General features: G+C 48.3%; 2 protein-coding genes across 4 annotated transcripts; one reads left to right on the top strand and one right to left on the bottom strand.

Moving 5' to 3' along the window:
• Positions 1–12,332: 12,332 nt before the first annotated feature.
• Tmem101 (transmembrane protein 101) lies at positions 12,333–16,019 on the top strand. Of its 3 annotated transcripts, none has more exons than XM_076870159.2 (4): positions 12,333–12,518; positions 12,821–13,001; positions 13,882–14,028; positions 15,012–16,019. In XM_076870159.2, exons 1-4 carry the CDS (start codon positions 12,382–12,384, stop codon positions 15,318–15,320), a joined length of 774 nt encoding a protein of 257 aa, XP_076726274.1. In that variant the 5' UTR covers positions 12,333–12,381; the 3' UTR covers positions 15,321–16,019. The 3 variants fall into 3 exon arrangements, with proteins under 3 accessions (XP_076726274.1, XP_076726275.1, XP_076726276.1); XM_076870160.2 differs by having other exon boundaries at positions 12,333–12,431; XM_076870161.2 differs by having other exon boundaries at positions 12,342–12,397.
• Positions 16,020–17,414: 1,395 nt separating this feature from the next.
• On the bottom strand, positions 17,415–21,813 carry Nags (N-acetylglutamate synthase). The gene is made up of 7 exons (XM_076871058.2): positions 21,373–21,813; positions 20,574–20,848; positions 20,248–20,461; positions 19,746–19,926; positions 18,955–19,126; positions 18,672–18,854; positions 17,415–17,744 (listed from the first exon to the last, which is right to left on the bottom strand). Exons 1-7 carry the CDS (start codon positions 21,787–21,789, stop codon positions 17,591–17,593), a joined length of 1,596 nt encoding a protein of 531 aa, XP_076727173.1. The 5' UTR covers positions 21,790–21,813; the 3' UTR covers positions 17,415–17,590.
• Between the last annotated feature and the right edge of the window lie 921 nt (positions 21,814–22,734).

Raw genomic sequence — 22,734 nt, forward strand, 5'->3', positions numbered from 1 at the left:
TGGCCCCAGCCTCGGGACTCTCCCTCTGCCTTTGTTGTACTTCATGGTACTAGAAGATCCTCCTCACCATTCTCCACATGGGAGAGTCAGCTGCCCTTCCTCCTGTGCCTCTGCAAGCAGAGAACTGCTTGTATGGCACATCTCGGCTCTTCCTCCTTGAGGGGTGATTTTCTTTTCTAAGAAACCTGGAGTCTGTCTGCCCTGACCTCTCTTTAAATCTATATTCAGAACCTCTAGCCCAGGAAAAAGCTTGGGTGACCTCTAATTTCTCTTCTCTTGCATCCTCCTGCTCTTCTGCCCTGCCTCCACCCCCTGCAATTTTACAAGCTATTGATAGTTTGTATGTGCTCAGCCAATGGGCAGAAAACCTGGAAAGAATTTCTGGACTTTAGCCCACCAGTTTGTCTGGTTTGACTAACCTGCTGAGAGCTGAAAGTGGCACTCGTCCCTGGGCCTTCAGGGTGGTCTCAAGGGGTGAGTGCTACCACCTGAATATCAGGCACTGAGTGGGATATGGGTGATGCTCATGTGACTGGCTAGAGCTTTGGGGGTGGGGTGGGGGTTAACTATTTTTTTGGCCATGATCTCTTTCCCCTTCCTTTTTTTTTTTTAATTAAATAAATGGATCAAAATTAAATAATTCAAGCCCTGCCTTCAAAATGAAAAAAAAATTTTTTTTAGTATTGTTTAGCAAAAACAATAAAACCCAAATTTTTTTAACCATCACTCATGTCTCAGGTTTGTGCGTACTTTAGAGGCCTCAGAGGAAGGGGTGTCTGTTTGGCGTAACCTTTCCCTCTGGATTCCCTGCTTTTTACTCTTTATCTTTCTGCATCAGAACTTACCCAGAAATACAGTGTATAGTGTGTCATTTAAAAAGGGGATATCCAAGGTTTGGAGTTATGTGCAATTGGGTATGGGTAAAAAATATGGGTCCATATGTTCTTCACAGGCTTCTTAAATGCACAGATGATAGAAGAGCTGAGAAGTAAATTTCAAATTCACCTGTCATCGATTTAAAAGAACTGTCTCAATTTAGTCTGCATGGGAATTTAGACTTTTGGAGAAGGTGAAACAGGGGAGGAGACTTTACCAGATCTTAGAACCTAAGGGATTCAATTAAAGAAAACAGAGTGATTTAGGTAGCGAAAAACCCAAGCTTGGTAGAAGCCCTTGTTAGGCGCTCTGTGACTTTATTTCCTTCCGATTAGTCTCTAGGTCTTTTAATGGGAGAAAGATAGTATGTGCCAGTGGTTTTTTTTTTTTTTTAAACAGGGATTGAACTCAGGGGCACTGGATCACATCCCCAGCCCTATTTTGTATTTTAATTAGAGACAGCGTCTCACTGAGTTGCTTAGCGCCTCACTTTTGTTGAGGCTGGCTTTGAACTCTCGATCCTCCTGCCTCAGCCTCTGGAGCTGCTGGGACTACAGGTTTGAGCCACCATCCCTGGTGGTGCCAGTGGTTTGGGCAGGAAAACTTAGTAGTTATATTTTCTAAAATGGTGTGGGAAGGTTAATCAGTTCAAGAGATGGAGTTATTATGGCTGGAAAGAGCAGATGGTTAAGGCAGAAGAATACAAGGACTTTGGAGACAAATAATTGGGTTCATATACTTCTATTCATTTTGTGATTGGATAAGTCATTTCACCTGCCTGAGCCTTAGTTTCCCCATCTTTAAACATGGAAATAATGCCCACCATCTAGAATTGATGTGAAGGGTTATAATCCCTAATGTGGGCTGGGATGTACCTCATTGGTAGAGTGCTTGCTAGCATGTGTGACGTTTTGGCTTCTATTCCCAGTACTGCAAAAAATAAGTAAAACTTCTAACTCTTAGAAGGTGCTCTGCAAATGTTAATTTAAATGAGGGATTGAATTGAAGTTCCAACTTTGCTTTCGAAACCTTACCTTAGAGGGCATTTGAAATGAGATTAATAACAATAAAGCATTCAGGCAGGTGGGGGTCTCAGATCCCTGCCCTCAGTCTGATGCATCTCACCCCTCCCCCTTTCCTGAAGTCCTTGAGGAATGTCTGATTATAATTTCCTTTTTCAGAAAGGACAGTGAGGTTCACTAAGACCAAGTGACTTGTCCAGAGTGCCACACCTGCCTGTGATGGCAGAACTACAACAAAACCCCCAAGCTTACCATTCATGGGCTGCTAATGCACTTGACCTTCCAAACTGGTGCCATGTATACTCACTTTTGTTTGCCAAGTATAGGATGGAATATAGAAGAGATTGGTTAGAATAGCAGCAGTGACCCCCTAGATTGAAAGGACATAGAATTGAAGAGTATGCTCCTTTCTTGCCTGCTCGCTCCCATTTTCCTGTAACTTCTAGTTTTATTGAAAAATCTGAAGTGGAACTAAATTCCTTTTTGAACTGGCAGGGTAGAACAATGCTAAGGCACATTCCTAGTGACTTCTTAACTAATTTCCCCTTGTTTACTTCTATTAACCCTTGGGTGCCAACTCCAGCACTGGTAGACTAGAACTTGTTATGGGTCTATAGTGTCAAATCTGCTCTCCTTTATTCTGGCCTTTCTTAAAGTTGTTGGTTTCGCTTACTAGGGGGTGGGATATGTACCATTCTAAATAGGATACTTATGAATGACCTCTGAGATGAGATTTAAACTGAAATCTGAACAGGAGTGTTTGGGTAGAGTGAACAAAAGTGCTAAAGTTGAGGTTGACGAGAGCTTGGGGTGTTTAGGAATTGAAAGAAGACAAGTGGCCGAAGCCTAGTGGGCAAGGTGTTGGAGTAGGAGCTGGATTCAGATGGTACAGGGCCTTGTAGGTAGTCATTGTATAGAGATGACTCTGTTCTTGGTATGAGAGGCAGCTGGGAGAAGGTTTTCAACAATCAAGGAATTTGATGTTAAATGGTAGCTCCAGAAGCAGGGAGGCTGTAATGCAAGGAGGCTGCTACACAGGAGGTGGTGGTGGCCAAACAGTGATTTTGGCACGGGCCAGAATTCACTGATGGACTGGATGTGAGGGCATTTGGTGAGGACCAGAGGAACTAAGAATGACTGTAAATAGTGGAAGAGTCATAGAATTAACAGGAAAAATCAGTTCTGGTTTGTCACTTTGTGCTATCCTTGAGAGTAGATGGCAAATGAGCAGCTGGATTACGAGCCTGGGACTCAGAAAAAGAGTATGCTGAAGCCAGACATTTAATAATCTTGAAATGATCTCTGAGGAGATAAGGGGATGGAATTCATGACCACTTAGTGACTTTGCTTCTGATAGGAGGTGGCCCTGCTTCCATTATTAGAGGTAAGAAGACAACAAGACAGGGGGCTGGATTGTGGCTCAGTGGTAGAGCACTAGCCTAGTGTGTGGGAGGCACTGAGTTCAATTCTCAGCACCATGTGAAAAAATAAATGAATAAATGTATTGTGTCCGTTCACAACTAGGGAAAAAAAAAAAAAAGATGACACTACAGTCAGGACTGCTAAGGTTACCAAAATCTGGATGTTCAAGTTCATTATACAAAATAGTATTTGCATATAAATGTGCACATTCTCACATTATTTCCCCTCTATTATCAGGGCCTTGTGCACTGAGCTATATCCCTACCTGTCAACGCACCCTCTGCCGCCTGCTGCTTTTTTTGTGTGTGTGGTACTGGGGATCCAAGCCAGGGGTGCTACATGCCTGCCCTTTTTATTTGGAGCCAGGGTCTTACTTTGCCATGAGCAGATCTCAAACTTGAGGTCTCCTGCCTCAGCCTCCTGAGCTGCTGGAATTACAGATGTGCACCACCACACCCAGCACCCAGCTCCTTAGGTTTCAAGTCATCTTTAAATTACTTATATAGGTTGAGCACCCCTAATCTGAAAATCTGAAATTCTAAATGCTCTAAAATCTGAAACATTGATGTGATGCCACAGTGGAAAATTCCATACCTGACCTCATGAATAGGTTATAGTCAAAACACAGGTGCACTAAAAATATTGTATAAAATTACCTTTAGGCAGGCTGGGGATGTGGCTCAAGCGGTAGTGTGCTCGCCTGGCATGCGTGCGGCCCGGGTTTGATCCTCAGCATCACATACAAAAAAACAAAGATGTTGTGTCCGCCAATAACTAAAAAATAAATATTAAAAAATTCTCTCTCTCTCTCTCTCTCTCTCTCTCTCTCTCTCTCCCTCTCCCTCTCCCTCTCCCTCTCCCTCTCTCTTTAAAAAAAAAATTACCTTTAGGCCTTGTGTATGAGCTGTATATGAAACATGAAAGAATGTCTAGACTGGGGTCCCATCCCTAATCCCTAATATATCATTATGTATACACAGATATTCTAAAATTGATAAAAATTTGAAACACTTCTGGTCCCAAGCATTTTGGATAAGGGATACTCAGTCAGTAATACTTAGTACATAGTGATTATACTGTTAAGGGCATAATGACGAGGGAAGAAGTTTTTATTTTCCAGTATAGACAATTTTTTTTCCCAAATATTTTTGATCCACAGGCGGGGAGCTTGCATGGTGAGACTGTAGATTGGCAAGGAGATGAGGGTAAGGGAGTTTCTGTTTCGTGACTCAGTAAACAGGCAAAGGCCATGTGGTAAAATTATTATTGAATGTCCTTAGAGGTGGTGGCTGTAGGATATAGCCAGGCATCGATATGTGACTCTGCCAGTTATTTGAAGTGACTTTCATGCAGCCACAGAAGTGGATATTGGATACAGATGGGGTGGGAAATCACATCTGCACAACGGGGTTGGGGGGGGAGCTGAATTGGGGACATTTGCAAGGGAGTGATTATAGTAATGGGACCCCTCACTCCTTTAAATGGATACTCTCATTCAGTTTTTGTTCAGGTAAGCCTTTTCTGAAAGCGTCTGCTGTCTGTTACCCTATCTATGGCTACAGTCAGTGTGTGGACAGTGTGCCAATACAGGATGCTTCCAGTGCCAGGGATGAAGCAGAGGTAGGATCATGGAGCTCCATGTACGCTATAGTTTAGCCTTCCAATTTAAAGATTCCCTGTATACACATCCGTGATAAGATTTCCCTTATTTGGATACTTCCGTTTATGGGAGTTCATAACTTTAGGAGGCAGCATGTAATAATAACTAGGCTGTGCCCTTTTGTTCTCTAAGCAGCAGCTCATTAGGACTGAGGTTAGAGCCTGGGTCTCTTGAGTGCTAGTCCTTGATATTTAGGGTTTTTCTTTTTCTTGACAGACCCAGGGTAAGAGGCAGAGGAGTTGCTAAATAGACAAATGTTACTGTAAGCTGTTTTTTCCAGTGAAATGATCCCTGAAGGATCCTTTCTTTATTCTTAAGTGTGACCTCAGCACAGAGGACATTGGAACTATTTCCTGAAATGCCTGGGACACTATAGAGATGTAATTTCTTTTGGCAGACTCGTTTTTTCATTGACACAGGTTGATATGATCAGCAAAATCTGCCCAGACTTTCTCACAGAGGTAACTATTAGGCCAAACCTTCAGTTTGCATAATGTAGCTTTTAAATCCCTAAATGCAGAATTTTACATTTATTCCTATTAAATCTATTTTATTTTTCACAGTACTGGGGATTGAACTCCTATGCTAGGCATGCACTCTACCACTGAGCTACACTACCAGCCCCAAATATATTTTTAAATTTATTAACGTGTTGGGGTGAAACCCAGCTCCTCTCACATTCTAGGAGAGCACTGTACCGCTGAGTTGTATCCCCAGCCCCCAGATATATGTGCTGGGGATAGAACCCAGGGCCTCATATTTTCTTTTCTACCACTGAGCTATCTCCAGCGCTTTTTATTTTTTATTATTTTGAGACAGGGCTTTGCTAAGTTGCCCAAACTCACATCAAACTGGTGTGATCCTCCTGTTGCAAATTCCTGAATAGCTGTTGTTACTGACATGAACCTCTGTGCTTGGCTTGATTGTAATTTTGCTGTACTTGAGGCTCTGGAACCTTTCGATAGTGTTTTCTTCAAGGCCATTGGTGGTTGAGGCTGGGGATATAGCACAGTGGTAGTGTGCTTGCATGAGTATACCAGAGACATTCGGTTTGATTCTCAGCACCACAAAGAAACAAACAAAAAAAACAAGATTTTTGACAGTAAATCCTCAAGTTTTTCCAGATTACTTGAATCAGTTTAGAGGCTTTAGGTCAACCAAAGGATGGTAGTGGCCTTAGGTTGGCATAGCTCAGCTGCTCTTGTGTTCTGCAGACTATCTGCATTATTCACAACTCTGAGTTTCTGTCTAGTAGACCTTGTTTTTTTTTTTTTTTTTTTTCTTTGTAGTACTGGCAGTGAAACGTGGGGACCCTCTACCACTGAGTTACAGCCCAGTCCTTTTTAGTTTTTTGGGTGCCAGGCATTGAAATCAAGGGCACTTGACCACTGAGCCACATCCCCAGCCCTATTTTATATTTTATTTAGAGACAGGGTCTCACTGAGTTGCTTAGGGTCTTGCCATTACTGGAGGCTGGCTTTGAACTCAAAATCTTCCTGTCTCAGCCTCCCGAGCTGCTGAGGTTATAGGTATGCACCACATTGCCCAGACCTTTATATTTTTTGAGAGATGGTGTCACTGAGTTGCAGAAGCTGGTCTTAGATTTGTGATCCTCCTGCCTTAACCTCCCTAGTTGCTGGAATTACAGGTGTGTGTTTTGCCCAGCTAGACCTTGTCTTTTTTTTGTGTGTGTGTGGTGCTGGGGATTGAACTCACGGACACTCACAGAGCTACATTTGAGCCCTATTTTGTATTTTATTTATAGACAGGTCTCACTGAGTTGTTTCGCTTTTGCTGAGGATGGCTTTGAACTGGTGATCTTCCTGCCTCAGCCTCCCGAGCTACTGGGATTACAGGCATGCACCACTGCACCCAGCTTAGACCTTGACTTCTTATAGGGGTTTTTGATTGACATGGGAAACAGTGACCCAGTGTTTGGGGGACAGTGTGGTTAGTAGCAAGGCAGGATTGAGATCTATCAGGTTTCATCTCTGCCACTAATTAACAATATGACTTGGAAACTTTACTAGCCTTCCAAGCATCAGTCTTCTCATCTGTGCAGTGTGAGTCCCTACTTCCAGGTGAGGATTAAATGAGCCCTTTAATGAGATACTTGGCAATTGTAACTAACCCTTTCGTGTGTCCATTATTCTCTAAAATTTGCTAGGTTGGGTTAGTGAGCACACCAGGGATCCTAGAAAAGAAGCAACATGTTTGTCTTCTTGGGGAAGACTACTAAAGCTAGGCACAAATACTTTGTTTTAGGAGATGCTGGGCATTCCATGAAGACCAGGGTGGCCTTGTGAGACCTCTGGCCTAGTGATAATAAAGGAAAAAAGTCCCTTTGTACTCAGAGAAGGCCTGAATGAAATATGGATGATGCAGTTTTCTTAGGCAGCATAGAAAGAAAAAAGAAAATTCCCAACTCCTTCCCAACCTTTTCGTTCATCCTCCCAGGAAAGACGCCCAGGGACTTCAAGCTTCAGAAGGGAGTGAGGAAAGGGGTTTTGGGGGAACATGCTCTTTGAAAGGCAACGCTGGTACAAGGTCACAAGATTTTGAGGATTTTCTCAACTTGTCTTGTATCCTGATCTTCAGGGCTAAGGCTTCCCTGAGAGCTGGTCCCCCTGTTGCCCTTGAGGTTGGGGCTTAGGCAAAGGCCAGGTAGGCAGGAAACCAGATCTGAGATTTTCATTCCACTTCCACTCCTGGACTTGGGCTGCACTCAGCAAGTGTTGCCAAGAATATAGGTGAATACCTGCAATTTTGTGGCTTAAGGCCCTTACCTTAGTGGCCAGACCAGACCAGAGGCAAGGCTCTGTGCTCTTGCAGAATAGAAATTCTGCAAACGTTGGCTGCCTTTGTTTAACTGAATGTTTAGGGGCAGGAGAAAAGAGTTTCTCCTGGGGCCTTATAGAAAGTGAGGTTGGGTGACAGGTGACATTAAGGAGGGGCCCTGAGGATTAAAGAACCATTTTTCCTGACTGTTTTTCATGCTGGTAGGAATAAGACAGTAAGGGGTAGTTAGGGTTGGGAATCAGAATGTTCAGGTATCAGGCTTAGATGGCTCTTGTGCTTGCGGATATAGGGATCCAGTAAACAATGAGACCCTGAATGGTCTCTGCTTATATATTTCTAATATCACTGAACTTCCACGACTCTAGGTGGATGAGTTGAGACATAATTGTGAAATGTTGTCAGCATCTTTTATTTTTTTTTTTGTACTGGTGATTGATCCCAGGCATGCTTTACCACTGAGCTACATCCTCAGCCATTTTCCTTTTGAGACAGGGTCTCACTAAGTTGTTCAGGCTGGCTTCAACCTCCTGAGTTGCTGGGGTTACAGCATCAGCATCCTTGTGTGCCTTATGCCATTCTTAGCCCATCCCCTCATGGGCCACTCCTTGCTCACAATGGCTGTAGCCATAATTGTGTATTGGACTTTTTCTGGAATCTAGCAACAGTGTGCCCAGCACAGTGCACCTGCTCAACTGTCTGCCTTGTGGTGGACTCTTGGGCCTCCACTTGATTGGTTTCCCTTCCAGACTTCCTACAGTGTCTGGCCCCTGGAACTGAGCCAAAATAATCTCAGCCACTCCTTATACGGCTCCTTCCAGGGTCCCTGGGTACTGTGGATTCTGTCGTTTTCTCACAATGTTCTTCGAGATTTGGCTGGTAGGACTTGGGGGGCCTGAGTTTCCTGAAACAGCTGGATCTTAACTGCAACTAGCTGGCCCAACCTGCCTCTGGACTTCTCAGCTGCCCCGGGCTCTACTCCACCAGGACCTTACAACCTGCTTACCACCTTGGACCCCTACAGCTTTGGAACCTGGAGAGCCTAGAAGAGCCACAACCAGCTGGTACAAGTGGCCTTGGGTACCTCTTCAGCCTATACTAGCTCCAATGACTGGAAACTATTTGCAGCATGTTGAGAGTGCTGCCTTGACCGTCATGCCAGTTCTCTCTCTGGCTGGGAACGACATCAGCAAGCTACAGGCCGAAGCCCTTGCAGCCTTGTGGGTACTAGGCCTTTTCTCTCTTGTGGACAACTTACTGCAAACCTAGAGTTCAAGGTAGTGGTTGACAATCAGACAGCAGGCACATGGCTGCTGTTGTCCAACAGTCCCTGGAAGTGCTACTATGACCCGCAGTGGGCCTTTGGGAAGTTGGCATGTGGCCAACCTGGGCATTTTGACATGTGCTGGGCAGTGTAGAGGCCCAGTTCTGCTTGGCTGAGATGGCCATTGTGCTAGGCATCAGAGATACCATGCTGGTTACCATGGCTGTGGTTATGGATGAGTGTAAGTGCAGGCAGGGCCCTAGAGGGTCCAGATAGCTGGGGAGCCCTCTGGAGAAGTGAGGAGGGCTACAGAAGGAGGTCAAGGTAGCTAGAGAAGGGAGGTTGGAAAGTTTCTGAAAAGTTCAATTGACTACCCAGACAGAATTGAAGTATGGGCAGGGGCAAAAGGACTATGTTGATTTCTCAGGGTCTAAATAGCCTACCCATCCCCTCCTCTGACCTAGCACAGTGGCGGCATCTGTCTCAACTCTAGAAACTAGGATCTGGCTATAGTCCTTTCCTTCTCAATTCTTTGGGAGAGGGTAGTGAAAGAAGAACCTAAACCAGAGAGACTGGCATGGAGTGGGCACCAAGGAAAGCTTTCTTAATCCTTATCTTTCCCCTCTTTGCACATATCAATAACTTCTGCTGATGGGCACTTAATTTAAACACTGCTAATGTTATGGTGGGGGACAGCCTGTGGGGACCGCCCAGCTGGGCTTCTAGGATGATTTTATGGATATTTGTAATTCCTGTTCTGGTCCTCCTCAACACCTTAGGGCTTGAATCAGGAATGGGTAAAGAGACTGGAAAAATAAAACCAATTGGAAAGTGATTCTGTACTATGTGCCTGTGTTAGGGTGAAGAAAACTTAAGTTTGTCTGGTTGTCATTGATGGGCAGAGGTAGGCAAAATGACTTTCTTTAGAGGGTGGAGAGGGTACTGGGGATTGAACCTAGGGTCTTGTGAATGCTAGGCAAGTGCTCTACCACCAAACAATGTTCCCCAGTCCCACCTTAAAGATATTTTGAGATAGGGTTCAACTAAGTTGTCCAGTCTGGCCTCAACTCTCAATTTTCCTGCCTCAGTCTCCCAAGTAGCTGAGGTTACAGGCATGGGCCACCATGCCTAGTGAAAAATGACTTTGAATGTGGACTTTTCCTCATTTCTTCTGCCTAGACATCTCCCCATTCCCACAAAATAGATTTACACAATTACATAATCCCATTCCCTAGTTATTTGCATGGATATATTAACTCATGTTCCTTCTGATATACCCAGATTTTAGCCTAATGACTTTTTTAAAAATATTTTTTAGTTGTAGATGGACACAATAGCTTTATTATATTTATTTATTTTTATATGATGCTGAGGATTGAACCCAGTGCCTCACATGTGCGAGGCAAGACTCTGCCACTGAGCCACAACACCAGCCTTAACCTAGTGACTTTTAAAAATGAAATGTGTAAAAGAATTTGTTGTTGTTGTTGAGCTGTATTTTAGTTTTTTTGTTGCTGTGACCAAAATACCTGACAAGGGCAACTTGGAAGAGGAAAATTTTATTTTGGGCCCATGGTTTCAAAGGTTCAGTCTATGGTTGGCTGACTCCATTACTCTGGACCCAGTAGAGGAAGAACATCATGGCAGAATGGTGAGATGGAGGAAATCTGCTCAGCTCATGGCAGCTAGGAAGCAAAGAGAGAGAAAGGAAGGGACCATGGACAGATACAGTCCAAGGCCACTTCCCCAGTAATCTACCTCCTCCAATCATGGCCCACTTGCCTAGGTACCACCCAGTAGGCAAATTATTAATTCATCAAATGATTAATCCACCAATAAGGTTACAACCCTCACAATCTAATCATTTTCTAAATGCCCACCTCTGAATATTGCTGTATTGAGGACCATGCTTTCAAAACAGGAGCTTTTTCTGGGAGGGGGCATTAAAGATCCAAATCACAATAAGCTGTCATTGGCTACTTCATTTTTTTTTTAATTGGTTAGAAACGCTGTTTGGACATGAGCCCCTCCCAGGGAATTGGAAGTAGATCTGAATCAAATAACCCACTAGGGGTGCTTGCAGGGTCTTCAGTATTGTGGGGTGAATTCAGTGTTAAAGGGTACAGGTATGTTCAGGAAGATGGGGGGCAGCTTTGTGGTGGTAACCCTAAAATGTCCAGAACTTTTGCCTCTAATAAATATTTATTGAGCATTATGAACTACATACACTGACAACACTTTTTGTTAATATATAGTACATATTTCATTAATATATTTTGTATACTGAGGCTATAAATAGTAAATAGAGGCCGGGAGTGTGGTGGCCCCTACCTGTAATCCCAGTGGCTCAGAAGGCTGAGGAAGGAGGATTGCAAGTTCAAAGCCAGCCTCACCAAAAGCGAGGCACTAAGCAACTCAATGAGACCCTTTCTCTAAATAAAATACAAAAATAGGGCTGGGAATGTGGCTCAATGGCTGAGATCCCCAGAGTTCAATCCGCAGTACACCCCCCCCCAAATACTGTCTTTATCCTCATGAAATTCACAATTTAGTGAGGGAAGATAGTCATAAATAAGAGTCACAAATGTGATTGCCTTTGTGCTGTGATTCAAAGGAAGGGTAGCTGATGTTAGCATATATAATAGAGGAATTGAGAACAAACTGGAGGAGGCCAAAGGGGAAGCGGGGAAAGCCATTTAGAAGGTTGCTGCAGTTAAACTGATAAAAATGATAGTTTGGGCTAGAGTGTGAGCATTGGAACTGGAAAAATGGAGTGATTTGAGGTGTTCCAAAATGGCCACATTAGATTTCCCTGTTCTCTCAGGAGACAGACAGGAGCCAGGAGTACTCCTTACTTTAAAAGGGAGCTGAGGGATTTCTTCTGGGATCTCTGTGTGTATGCCTTTTATTGAATTCCTACTATGTTCTAGGACTAACTGTCACAAATTTCCGAAAAACTCTGTGATCATTATCCCCATTCCACGGTTAAGTCTCAGTTTAGGCAATGTGTCCAACATCACAGAGTTAAAGTTCTGCCTGCAAAGATTAGTTTGCTTCCATACACTAAGCTACAATACAGGACTTACAAGGTTCTGACCCCATCGTTCCTTCCTGAGGTCTAGTATTCAGTTTTGTAGGTACAAAGTGGGGCCCTGGAAGTCTACACCCGCAGAGTAGAAGCCTGAACTCCGTTAAGAGAACGCCTCCTTCCTTTCGGAACTGAAAGCGAGAGGGTCGTTTTCTGTCGGAAGCAATAAGCAAGGGACCGGAAGTTGCGTGGCCCATCCCGGAGCCCGCCTCCCAGACCCGGGTGAGGCTGCCGCGGACTGCCCTTTCCCAAGATGGCATCGAAGATAGGTTCGAGACGATGGATGCTGCAGCTGATCATGCAGTTGGGTTCGGTGCTGCTTACACGCTGCCCCTTTTGGGGCTGCTTTAGTCAGCTCATGCTGTACGCTGAAAGGGCCGAGGCGCGCCGGTGAGCGCGCCCACGCCGCCGCCGAACGCGGTGGGGGGGCGATACGGCCTGTCCTGAGAACTGGGTTGCAGTGATGTGGGAAAGAAGTTGTGGCCCAGAAGTTGGGACTCTTGGACTGGGAGGAATTGGTGCCTTGAACTTGGGAGGGGTGCTATGGTCTGGGCATCTGGCCAGATCTGATGCGGTGGTTCTAGCCACGAGAGGGGTCTTCAGTTGAGGGAGCAGTGCAGCTTGGGGGGAACTCACGGGGTCTCAAGGCTCTTCCCGGTTTTATTCTGTCCTCATTGCTTCTCGGCTCGCAGGAAGCCCGACATCCCCGTGCCCTACCTGTACTTCGACATGGGGGCAGCGGTGCTGTGTGCTAGCTTCATGTCCTTCGGAGTGAAGCGGCGCTGGTTCGCGCTGGGGGCAGCACTCCAGCTGGCTATTAGCACCTACGCCGCCTACATCGGAGGCTACGTCCACTACGGGGACTGGCTGAAGGTGAGCGTATTGGCCCCAGAAGGGGGAGCTTCAGACCAATTCCCAGGGCACTTAGTGGGCTTGCATGGTGTGCTAGTCAGATGTGAATCCTAGGAGGACGGAGTCCTTAGACTTGTGTTAAAGGGCAGAAATGGAAGATCCTTAAGCGAGCACACAAACCTTCCCTTCAGTGTGTGGAAACTGAGGTCCAGAGATGGGAAAGACTTCTTACTGATATCATATTACATCATTCTTTGATAGGATCAGAACTCAGGTGACGTATTCTAAGAATCCTTTAAACTATTAGTTTAGTAATCCCAGATTTATACATCAACAAGGACCTTGGTGAGTATCTGGTTCAACAATCTAATTTTATGAAATGTAATTAATCTTAGTGCAGCATTTAAACCTGTAAATGTCAAAACCTATGTTGAGCACTACAGGCTTAAAGGTAAGGTTGGAAAAGGACTGATTTCGCAGAAGGGACTGTTAGTCCAATAAGGGAGGCAGATATATTTACAGTTACAGGAGGGTGAGTTCAGTCCTTCTTCCCTCTCTCTCTTCCTTTTTCTGACTCTGTTCTATATACTGTATAGAGGAAAGAACACCGGCTGAGTCTCCAGACCTACGGGATGGGGAAAGGGGCAATGTGTGGTGTCTGAGTTCTGTCACTTACTTTCAGTAGGACTGTGGACAATTTTCTGAACCCCTTTGGGCCTCAGTTTCCACTTCTGTAAAAAAGAAATATGTATCTCTGCTGTATCTGCCAACCACTCTTAGAAATAAGAGGGATTATCAGTTGGAATCATATGTGTAGAGATGGGCAGTTCTATACTCTGGGCAGCCAGGAAAAATGTGGTGGCTGCAGTTCCTGACTGGAGTCTCCTTGCCCTGGCTTTAGGTTCGTATGTACTCACGTACAGTTGCCATTATCGGTGGCTTTCTGGTGCTAGCCAGTGGTGCTGGGGAGCTATACCGTCGGAAACCCCGCAGCCGCTCTCTTCAGTCTACCGGCCAGGTGTTCCTGGGCATCTATCTCATCTGCGTGGTAGGTTGGGTTTCTAATGTTTGGAGGTGCCTGACTGGGAATGAAATGTGAGCCCAGGCCTGACAGAACCCAGGAAGATAGTCAGAACAAGGGCTTGCTGATGGCGTGGCTGGCAGTGGTTGCCCTGGACAGCTTCTGGGCCTCACCAGCCCTCTAGGCACCTTAGAACTAGCTGAGAGCCCTTCTTCAACATTAAACCCACCAGGTAGAGAAGTTGGATTGACCATTCAGTTCCAACCCTGAAAGAGAACAAGATAGGGTGGTTTTCTCTTATGGGTTCAGCCTCTAGAGGACTGAGAAAGTGGACAGAGGAGAGGTTTGATGGGATTGTAGCTAGGACTCTGCCACCTAGAGCTGATGGGGAGTACCTTGGGTAGTCAGTCATGATTCTCCTTGGTGCTAGGGGAGGCCAGTGTGGAAGAGTACATGAACAGGCCCCAGGTACTTGGCCTCATCTTAGTTGCCAGGTATCAAACCCTTGTGCAGGACTCTATATGGGATTCCATGGTATATTCAGGGGTGGGACCCCCTAGTGTGACTGTGGATATATACTTCCTTCCTTCAGAAGCCCCAGGGGGCCAGGCACAGTGCTGCACACTTGTAGTCACAGTTTCTCAGGAGACTAAGACAGCAGAGTCACAAGTTTAAGGCCAGCCTTAGCAACTTAGAGAGGCACTGTCTCAGAAAATTTAAAAGGGCTAGGGGTGTAGCTCAGTGGCAGACTATTTGCCTAGCATATTCCATTCCCAGCACCGGAAAAAAAAAAAAAAAAAAGCCCTTGGGGAAGAGGAAATACAGCTTAACCTGCTGCGGCCCTGTAGTCAGAGAAGGAAACAGGTCCTACTTTCAAAGAGTCCCCATTCTGAGAGAGGACTTAGTGGCCCATTTTGCAGAGCTGATTTGCAGGTGCCATCCCATGGGTGGCCTTCCCCAGATGGGCATTCCAGCCTGTTGGAGAGTCTTAGAGGATGGTGTGTCTCCAGGCCTACTCACTGCAGCACAGCAAGGAAGACCGACTGGCATATCTGAACCATCTCCCAGGAGGGGAGCTGATGATCCAGCTGTTCTTCGTACTGTACGGCATCCTGGCCCTGGCCTTCTTGTCAGGTTACTACGTGACTCTGGCTGCTCAGATCCTGGCTGTCCTGCTGCCCCCAGTCATGCTGCTCATTGATGGCAACATTGCCTACTGGCACAACATGCGACGTGTAGAGTTCTGGAACCAGATGAAACTGCTCGGCGAGAGTGTGGGCATCTTTGGGGCTGCTGTCATTCTGGCCACTGATGGCTGAGTTTGACAGCAAGCGGCTGAGATGGGCACAGGGAGCTACTGCTTCGCTGACCCTGTTGCTGTTTATTTATGCTTCTTGGTCTGTTTGATTCTTTGGCTCCCCCCCATTTTTTTTTTTTTTTTTTGCATAGTTAAGAGACAGGTCTCTTTTTCGGTTCCTGGCTTGTCCTTGGGAAGGTGGGGTCCCTGAACTTAATGCCTCACGGGGTTTTTTTTGTGTTTTTTTCCTGTTTGTTGAGAGGAGAGCTGAGGCCAGCTGCTTCCCGGGTCCCCAGGAAGGGGAGAATTTTTGAGAAGGGAGTGAGGCAGGGTGCAGCTGCTGAGAGTGAGTGACAGAGGAAGGAAGATGGAGATAGGGAAGTACATGAATGGGAAAATTTTTCCTTTTAAACCTGGCAGATGCAGCTAAGCTCTGTGGTGCTTTTCAGACTGTGTTGACACATATGGCTCAGGCCCTGGAGGAGCAGAAGAGTTGGCAGTACAGAAGTCACACAGTTCTTAGGGCGTACTGGGGGCAGAAACAGTACCAGCTCTTTGTCATGTACCTTAGAACCTCTGGGATGTGTAGGGGTGGAGCAGGCAGCAGCCAGCTTCCCATCCCTGCTGTCTGTTTCCAGCTGTATGGTTGGCCTGGTGGGAGTAGAGTGCCCTCCCAAACACCAGACCACACAGTCCTCCAAAAATAAACACTTTATATAGACATTTGGCTTCACTTTTCTGTTTTCCTCACAGGGCTGTTTGCCATTGGCTGGGATGGATTGTAAGTTTCTTGAAACATCATATCTGGTTAAGCCCAACTTTGATCCTCCCATGGTTTCCCCTGTTCTGAAAGTTCTATAGTCCTTTGACTGTCTTCAAGAATTTCAAAATCTGAGCTGGGGTATAGCTCAGTGGTAGAACACTTCCCTAGCATGTGCAAGTCCCTGAGTTTAGTCTCCAGCTCCATAAAACAGCAAAACCTCAAAATCTTTACTGTTGTTTATACTTTTGATTTCTTTCACTCTTGTAGCTTGTCTTTCCTTCCCCACTTGGGGCCAGCTCTTTTGAAGAAAACTTTAGCAAGGGCAATTAGAGGGAGTGAACTAAGGTTGTGTCCACTTCAACAAGTATTTTACATTTTCACATGAGGAAATGGGGGCTCAGAGAAGGTAAGCAGCTTATCCCAAGCTGCGGAGCAAGTCCAGCTACAAAGCAGGATTCTAGGTTAGGTGTCTAGTACCCAAGTCCAGTATGTCTTGAGACATGTTTCTTGAGGGAAGACAGGTTTCTCTGAGGGCCTGGGTTTTGTCACCAAGAGGGGCTTTTAATTGACCATCTCCCTATTTTTCTGTGCACTTTTGGACAGAAAATAATCCTAGTATCTAGTAGGGCACCTGACATGTGTTTCAAAAAATGGTGAATGAAATGTCTGGGCTTTGGATTCCTGCCCCCCTGAGGTATGCTGGTCTTGCAGAGATGTCACAAGCTCCATTGGGGCTGGGGGACATATCCAAGTGTAGACTTTCAAGCCAAACCCACCCTGTAGCTTCTCTGGGCTCTAGATAAAAGATGAGCCATTGATGTTTGGTCTTGCACTAGGCCCAGCCTGGAAAGGGAGCTGGGAGTGGGGGTGGGGCTCCCACAGGGGATGGAGGCTGGGGCTGCTCTTGGCCTGAAATGTCTTCTAACCTAGGGGAAAGCTGGCATCAGGTGAGGAGATGATGGCAGCATTCATCCTTGGTGCCCTCCATCTCATTGTCTCCTTTACTCTATAAGTCCCCTGGTTCTCAAGTTCTTGATTCCAGAGGGTCACTGCTAATTTCCTTTCAAGTGTGAACTGACTCACAGAAGTATTTGCATTTTAATCAAGGCCTTCTGAAAAATTGCAAGACCCAAAGGAATTAGAGTGAGTGATAGAATATCAGGTGGTGTCTGTGTGTATGAGACAGAGATTTTGGGCAAGGGAGCCTCAAAATGGCACAGAGGCCTAGAAACTGGCCTATCGTTAAGGTTAGCCCCAAGTAGGGCCCTCCAAGCCACCCATGTCCCAGTCCCCAGGCTGAAAATTGAAAGCCACCTGGTTGTGTTTTCAAAACCTTAGGCTGGCCCCCCCCTCCTTGTACTTGTCCCATTTTGGTGTTCCCTCTGCGCAGAGCTGGGGCTGCTTCTTCCTCTGCAAATTACTCAGCCAACAAGCCCCAACCAGCCTGTGGCTGCCTGGGGTCACCCTCAGCAGGCATGGCTTTCTGTTTACCCTGGCTATCCCAGGGCCTACAGGACCTGTGGTAAGGGTCAGCTGCCTGGGTCAGAATCTGGCTTGCAGAAGGAGTCTGGCAGCCCCTTGGCATGGTTGACCAGTTCATAGGAGTCCCGGATATCTGCTAGGCCAAACCAGAAGAAGATCCACTGCTTGTTGGAGAAGCTACCATCACTGTGCTTGAAATACCTGGGTGGGGGGAAGGAAAAGGGAGCAGCTTTTAAGTCAAGGCTCATGCTCACTCACTGAGTCTGTTTTCAGGAGTCTATTAGTTGTATATTATATGCCGAATGCCCAGCTGGGACCCATTGTGTTACTTCATTCTCCCCTCAGTAGCAGCTGAGCTTGACTTTTCAGGCTGTACTGTCTTTTCACAGAAAAGCAACTAAGACTCAAAGAAGTGAGCTAACTTGCTAGGGTCACACAGCTAGGAAGGTCAGAATACGAACATCCCTTCTCCCCACTGCCTTGATGGTTGGTTCTTGGTGACTTTATTTACTTATTTATTTGAGACAGGGTCTTGCTAAGTTGCCCAGGCTGGCCTCAAACTTATGATCCTCTTGCTTCAGCCTCCCAAGTAGATGAGACTGGCATATGCCAGCATATCCAACTTCTTTGTCTCTACCAACTGAGCTATATCTCCAGCCCCTTGGTCACTTCTTAGTGTCCACAGAATAGGGTAGGGAGGATAGGGGCATAGTTATGAAGGAAAGAGAGGAGGGGTTTTTCATTGAAGGTACTGTGGACCTGGAGTAAGGAGTTTGGCAATGGGGTCTGAAAGGAGCCTCTAGAAGGGTCAGGATTTCTTGGGAGAGACAGGCTGCTGCATGGGGGTTAGGAGGTATCACTTGCTTCAAGGGAAGCAGAGATGTGGGCCTGAGGAATGTCACTAGGGAACCCCAGGCCAGGCCATTCTCTGTGGAAGGGAAGCTAGTAAAAGAAGGAAAGCTTAGTATCTTTTTCTTATGGTGCTGGGGAACCCAGGGCCTTGTGCATCTGCAGCAGGCACTCTACCGACTGAGCTAAATCTCCAGCCCTGGGGAGGTCAGCATCTTGATGGTGAAACCCAGTCATGGCTGGCGGAAGCGGCAGAGGAGAGGGGGAGAGAGGGCCTACCAGGGATTGATGGGGTTGGTGACCCTGGAGCGCCAGAACAGCATCTGCAGGTCCCGCCGCAGGCATTCCCACAGCATCTGGCCAGAACCTTGGCCTTGGCGGCTGGAGCTCACTACAAATTTGTCCAGGTACGGGGTGCCCCCAAGTACGGGCTCTAGGGTCAGAATGGCCGCAGCGTTGTACCTGGAGCAGGGGATGGGAGAGCCAGGCTGGGACCTCTCATTGATCTGAAGTTGCCCATCAAAGACCCTGGTCCCTTGCCCTCTGAGGCCCGCAGGCTCACCCCTCAGAGACATAAATGGAGTGCAGCCGTGGACGCAGAGAGTCCAAGTAGTCGTCCCGGAGCTTCTTGCCAAAGCTGGCGTTGACCAAGTTCACCAGGCGCCCCTGGTCTAGGCTGTCCAGGTTGCAAACTCGCAGCATCCTCTCGGCATTCTTGAACAGGGTCCCTGAGCCTAGGGTGAGATGAAGGAAGGGGTTAGGTTGACCCAGGGCCAGGCCCACTTCTCGGTGTATGCGGCCTGCTTGGGGCTCCAGGCAGAAAGGGGACTGGTGGCAAAATTACTGTCTTCGGGACACCTCCAGAGTCAAATGATTTCTATGGTTTGCCGATTTGTCTGTTTTTCACTCAAGGAGACCCTCTTTCCAGTTTGTATCCCAAGTTTCGCACATCACTCGTAGTCCCTCCAATTACCTTTAGTCCTTCTCTTCCTAAATTTTGTCCTATCCCGGCCCCAGTCCCACCTACCTGCCCAAGTCCAGCCCACCTCTCCTATACTCGGCTATTCCTCCTCGGTCACGCCCCCTCAAAATCCCGCCTATCCGATTTCTCACATCTTAAGTCCCGCCCATCTCCCTAGTTCTACCCAAATTCCGTTCCAGCCTGGTACATCTTCGCCTCCCACACCTCCACTGGTTTCAGCAGGAGCAGGAACCCATTGGTGTGGCCTCCGCTAGGACTTCCAGGCTGCTGGAGAGGCCGCACTCCTGCACACCTACAGCCAGCCCAGACCGATGCTCAACCTCCGGCCCCAGACCCGCCTGCTCACCTGCCCGCCCACCGGGGACCCTCACCCTTGTTGCTGAAGAGCTCCGTGAGCAGCGTGCTGGCGGCGGTGATGACAGCCGAGGAGTGGTGGGGCAGGCGGCTGAGCACGTCCAGAATGAGCCGTATCTGTTGCCGTTCTTTGGTGCTCACCCACTCCGCGTTGGTCACCAGGTCCAGGTCCGCAGGCAGGTTCACATTACTCAGGACCTGAGTCCCCAGCAAGGGGATGAGCCATGCTCCCTTAGCCGACCACAGATGTCTTCCTTAACCCCCAGATTGCGTCATTTCCCCCAGGACCTCTTTTCTCTGACCCCTTTATTAACTTACTTCCCCTGGCGAATTCCGCCAGGGAATGCTCAGATCTGGACGCAGGAGGCCAAACTCGTTTTTTTATAATTATGCTTTTCTATCTACCGTGCTTGAAAGTGACTGTGGCCGGTCCAGGAGGCGAGCAGGGGCCATAAGGGAGGGGGCTCAGCTTGTCCTAGAGTCATGGGGTGGGGTGGGCGTGCAAAAGGAGGAGCGCACCTTATGACTGCTGTTGCGCAGGCCGCCTGAGTTATTGAGGAAGATGATTTTGGTGGGCTGCAGCGCCTTGGCCAGCGCCGCGGTCACCTCCAGAGAATCAAGAAGCACTGAGCGGCGTGCAGCCGTCTCCCCAATGGGGCACAGGATGGGGATACTGCTGGACTCCAGGCACCACTGCAGCAGGTCCGTCTCCACCGAGACGATGCCACCATAGCTGTAGGCCAGACGTGGTGCTCGAGAGGGCCCCTCCAGCACCATCGGACTGGGGCAGGGTGGGCCAAGTAGCCTGCTCTGACGACGCCCAGGAGGGCAGGGCCGGCACTAACCTGGCATGGGGGGCTGGCTCTGCAGCACTCAGCACTGACCCGCCGCCAAAAAAAGGCACTGCAGTGGCTGCGTTGTGCCTTAGCTCATCCACCAGCACCTTGCAGCTCTGGGCAAGCTGTGCTTTGGCCTCCCAGAATGAAAGACAGCCCGAGGGCGCTGTGGGGGCCGGCAGCCCCAGAACCACCAGTGGCTTCATGTCCATACGCTGCAGAAAGGCCAGGGCGAAGGCCAGGCTGGATACACCCCGCGGGCACTTGAGCACCTCCTCATCCACCTGCGGGCACGAGGCACGAATAGGCGTCAATGCGAGCCACATTGGCCCTGAGCCGCCTGATCTTTACAGCGAGGACCTTAGGTCCTCTCATGACCACCTGCTCAGGAGTTGACAGGCCCCACTTCTGGTAACTGGAGCCCACCTGCTCCGCCCTTTGCCCGTTGGGTCTTGCTGCTCCCTTATCTCACACTGCAGTTCCTCCCACCGCTCCTCCCAGTAACCTTGGACTCTGGGACACCTTGGGGGGAGGGGTGATGCAAGCAACTCCGCCCTCTGAACCCCTAACTGCGTCCATGGTGGGGGACCTTCTTCAGGCATCACATCTGAGGGTTAGGTTCCCCAGGTTTCGACCTCAGGTTGCAAGGGAAGCTTCTGGAGCAGCGCGAGACCTCGCCCATTCCCAGCACCCGTCAGCACTCGCCGTGCCCTTTCTCAGTTCCGCTGTCCAGTCCACAGCTTGTCCTGCTGTGCCTGACAGTCGCTACACCACCCCTATCCCTTCTCGGTGACAAGGCTCCGCTCACCTCAATGACGGCGAAGGGCTTGTCTGCGGAGTAGTGACAGCTCTGGAACTGGGTGAGCCAGTGGCGCGCCTCCCCGGGGCTAGCCCCACACTGGTTCAGGAAGGCCTGGATGTCCCGCTGCACCAGAGAACGGCCAGCCGGGGGCGCGGGGTTTTCGGGCGGAGCCGGAGGCGGCGTCCACAACGGCTCGGTTGTGGTGGGCGACTGGATGCGGTCCTCAGCGCCCTCGGCCTCCTCCGGCTGGGACTGGGCACGTGCCCGCGCGGTGCTGAGCCGGCGTCCCGGGCTGGCACCCCCAGCGGCCCGCCGCCGTGCGCTACCACTCAGTCTCCGTGCGCCCCCAGTGCCCCGTGGGCCGTGCAACTTCCCGCCGGTAGCAGCGGTCCGCAGGGTAGCTGCCACCCGCGCTGTCGCCATGACGAGAACCAACCCCGCTCGTCCCCCACCGGTGGCGATCTGACGGTAGCACTCGGCACCGTGGGGAAGGGGAGCTCTTGTCGTTGGGCGGGGCTGGACCTGGCCGGGGCGGATCCGGACCCGGGCCAGAGCTTGAGGAAGGTCAGTTCATGGGTCAGGGGGCGGAGCCGCCAGCATCTCCCGCCCCTAGAGGGGACCGTGCTCGCTGGCGAGGTACACGAGGCCCTGATAAAAGGCGGTGGAGCTCTTTAATGTGCGGCCAAGTTCGGTTCCAGGAAGGGCTTGCGGACCCAAGGGTGACTGTAGGAGTCAGCGGGGTCCTCAATGGTTAAAGGGGACTCTAACTAAAGCGAGAAAGGAGAGCAGGTGGTCATTAGCGCAGAAGGGACTGGAAGGAGGGGTCGGGAAGAGTCGAAGGAGGTGGAGTCAGCCTCGCACCAGGGTGTGAATGCAATCTCCTGTGGTCTGAGCTCACGTGGGGTTACTAGGGTTTGTGACCTCCAGCCACTAGGAATCACCCTGAGGAAACTGCCCCATCCCCAGAGCACCCCTTCCTAATATGTAAGCCTTTTCCTTAAACCATTTAAATTTAAAATCTGTTCATAATAGAACTGTAACTAGAAGGCCAATATTCCTTTCCAGATACAGAAGGAAGCCTTAAGAATAAAGTCATATCGCGGTGATGCACACCTGGAATCCCAGATATTCTGCTGGTTGATGCAGGAGGATTGTAAATTTGAAGTTAGTCTCAGCAATTTAGGGAGGCCCCCAACAATTTAACAAGAGCTTGTTTTAAACAACAACAACAAAGCAACAACAAAAACAAAAAAGGACTGGGGGTGTGGTTCTGTAGTTAAGCACCACTGGATTCAATCCCCATTACCAATAAATAAACAAACAAGCAAACAAATAAATAAAGCAAAGTGAGACTAAAATAAGGTCATT

Source organism: Callospermophilus lateralis, chromosome 11 (assembly GCF_048772815.1).
Source record: "Callospermophilus lateralis isolate mCalLat2 chromosome 11, mCalLat2.hap1, whole genome shotgun sequence".
Taxonomy (NCBI): Eukaryota; Metazoa; Chordata; class Mammalia; order Rodentia; family Sciuridae; genus Callospermophilus; species Callospermophilus lateralis.

Bases quoted from the DNA above. Each gene is read 5' to 3' on its own strand.
- Tmem101 (XM_076870159.2), top strand. From the start codon at position 12,382: ATGGCATCGAAGATAGGTTCGAGACGATGGATGCTGCAGCTGATCATG. The intron at 12,519-12,820 runs GTGAGCGCGCCC...CTCGGCTCGCAG, and splicing joins GAAAGGGCCGAGGCGCGCCG to GAAGCCCGACATCCCCGTGC. The intron at 14,029-15,011 runs GTAGGTTGGGTT...GTGTGTCTCCAG, and splicing joins GCATCTATCTCATCTGCGTG to GCCTACTCACTGCAGCACAG.
- Nags (XM_076871058.2), bottom strand. From the start codon at position 21,789: ATGGCGACAGCGCGGGTGGCAGCTACCCTGCGGACCGCTGCTACCGGC. The intron at 20,462-20,573 runs GTTAGTGCCGGC...TCTGGCCTACAG, and splicing joins GAGCCAGCCCCCCATGCCAG to CTATGGTGGCATCGTCTCGG. The intron at 19,127-19,745 runs GTGAGGGTCCCC...ATCTCACCCTAG, and splicing joins GGAGCTCTTCAGCAACAAGG to GCTCAGGGACCCTGTTCAAG.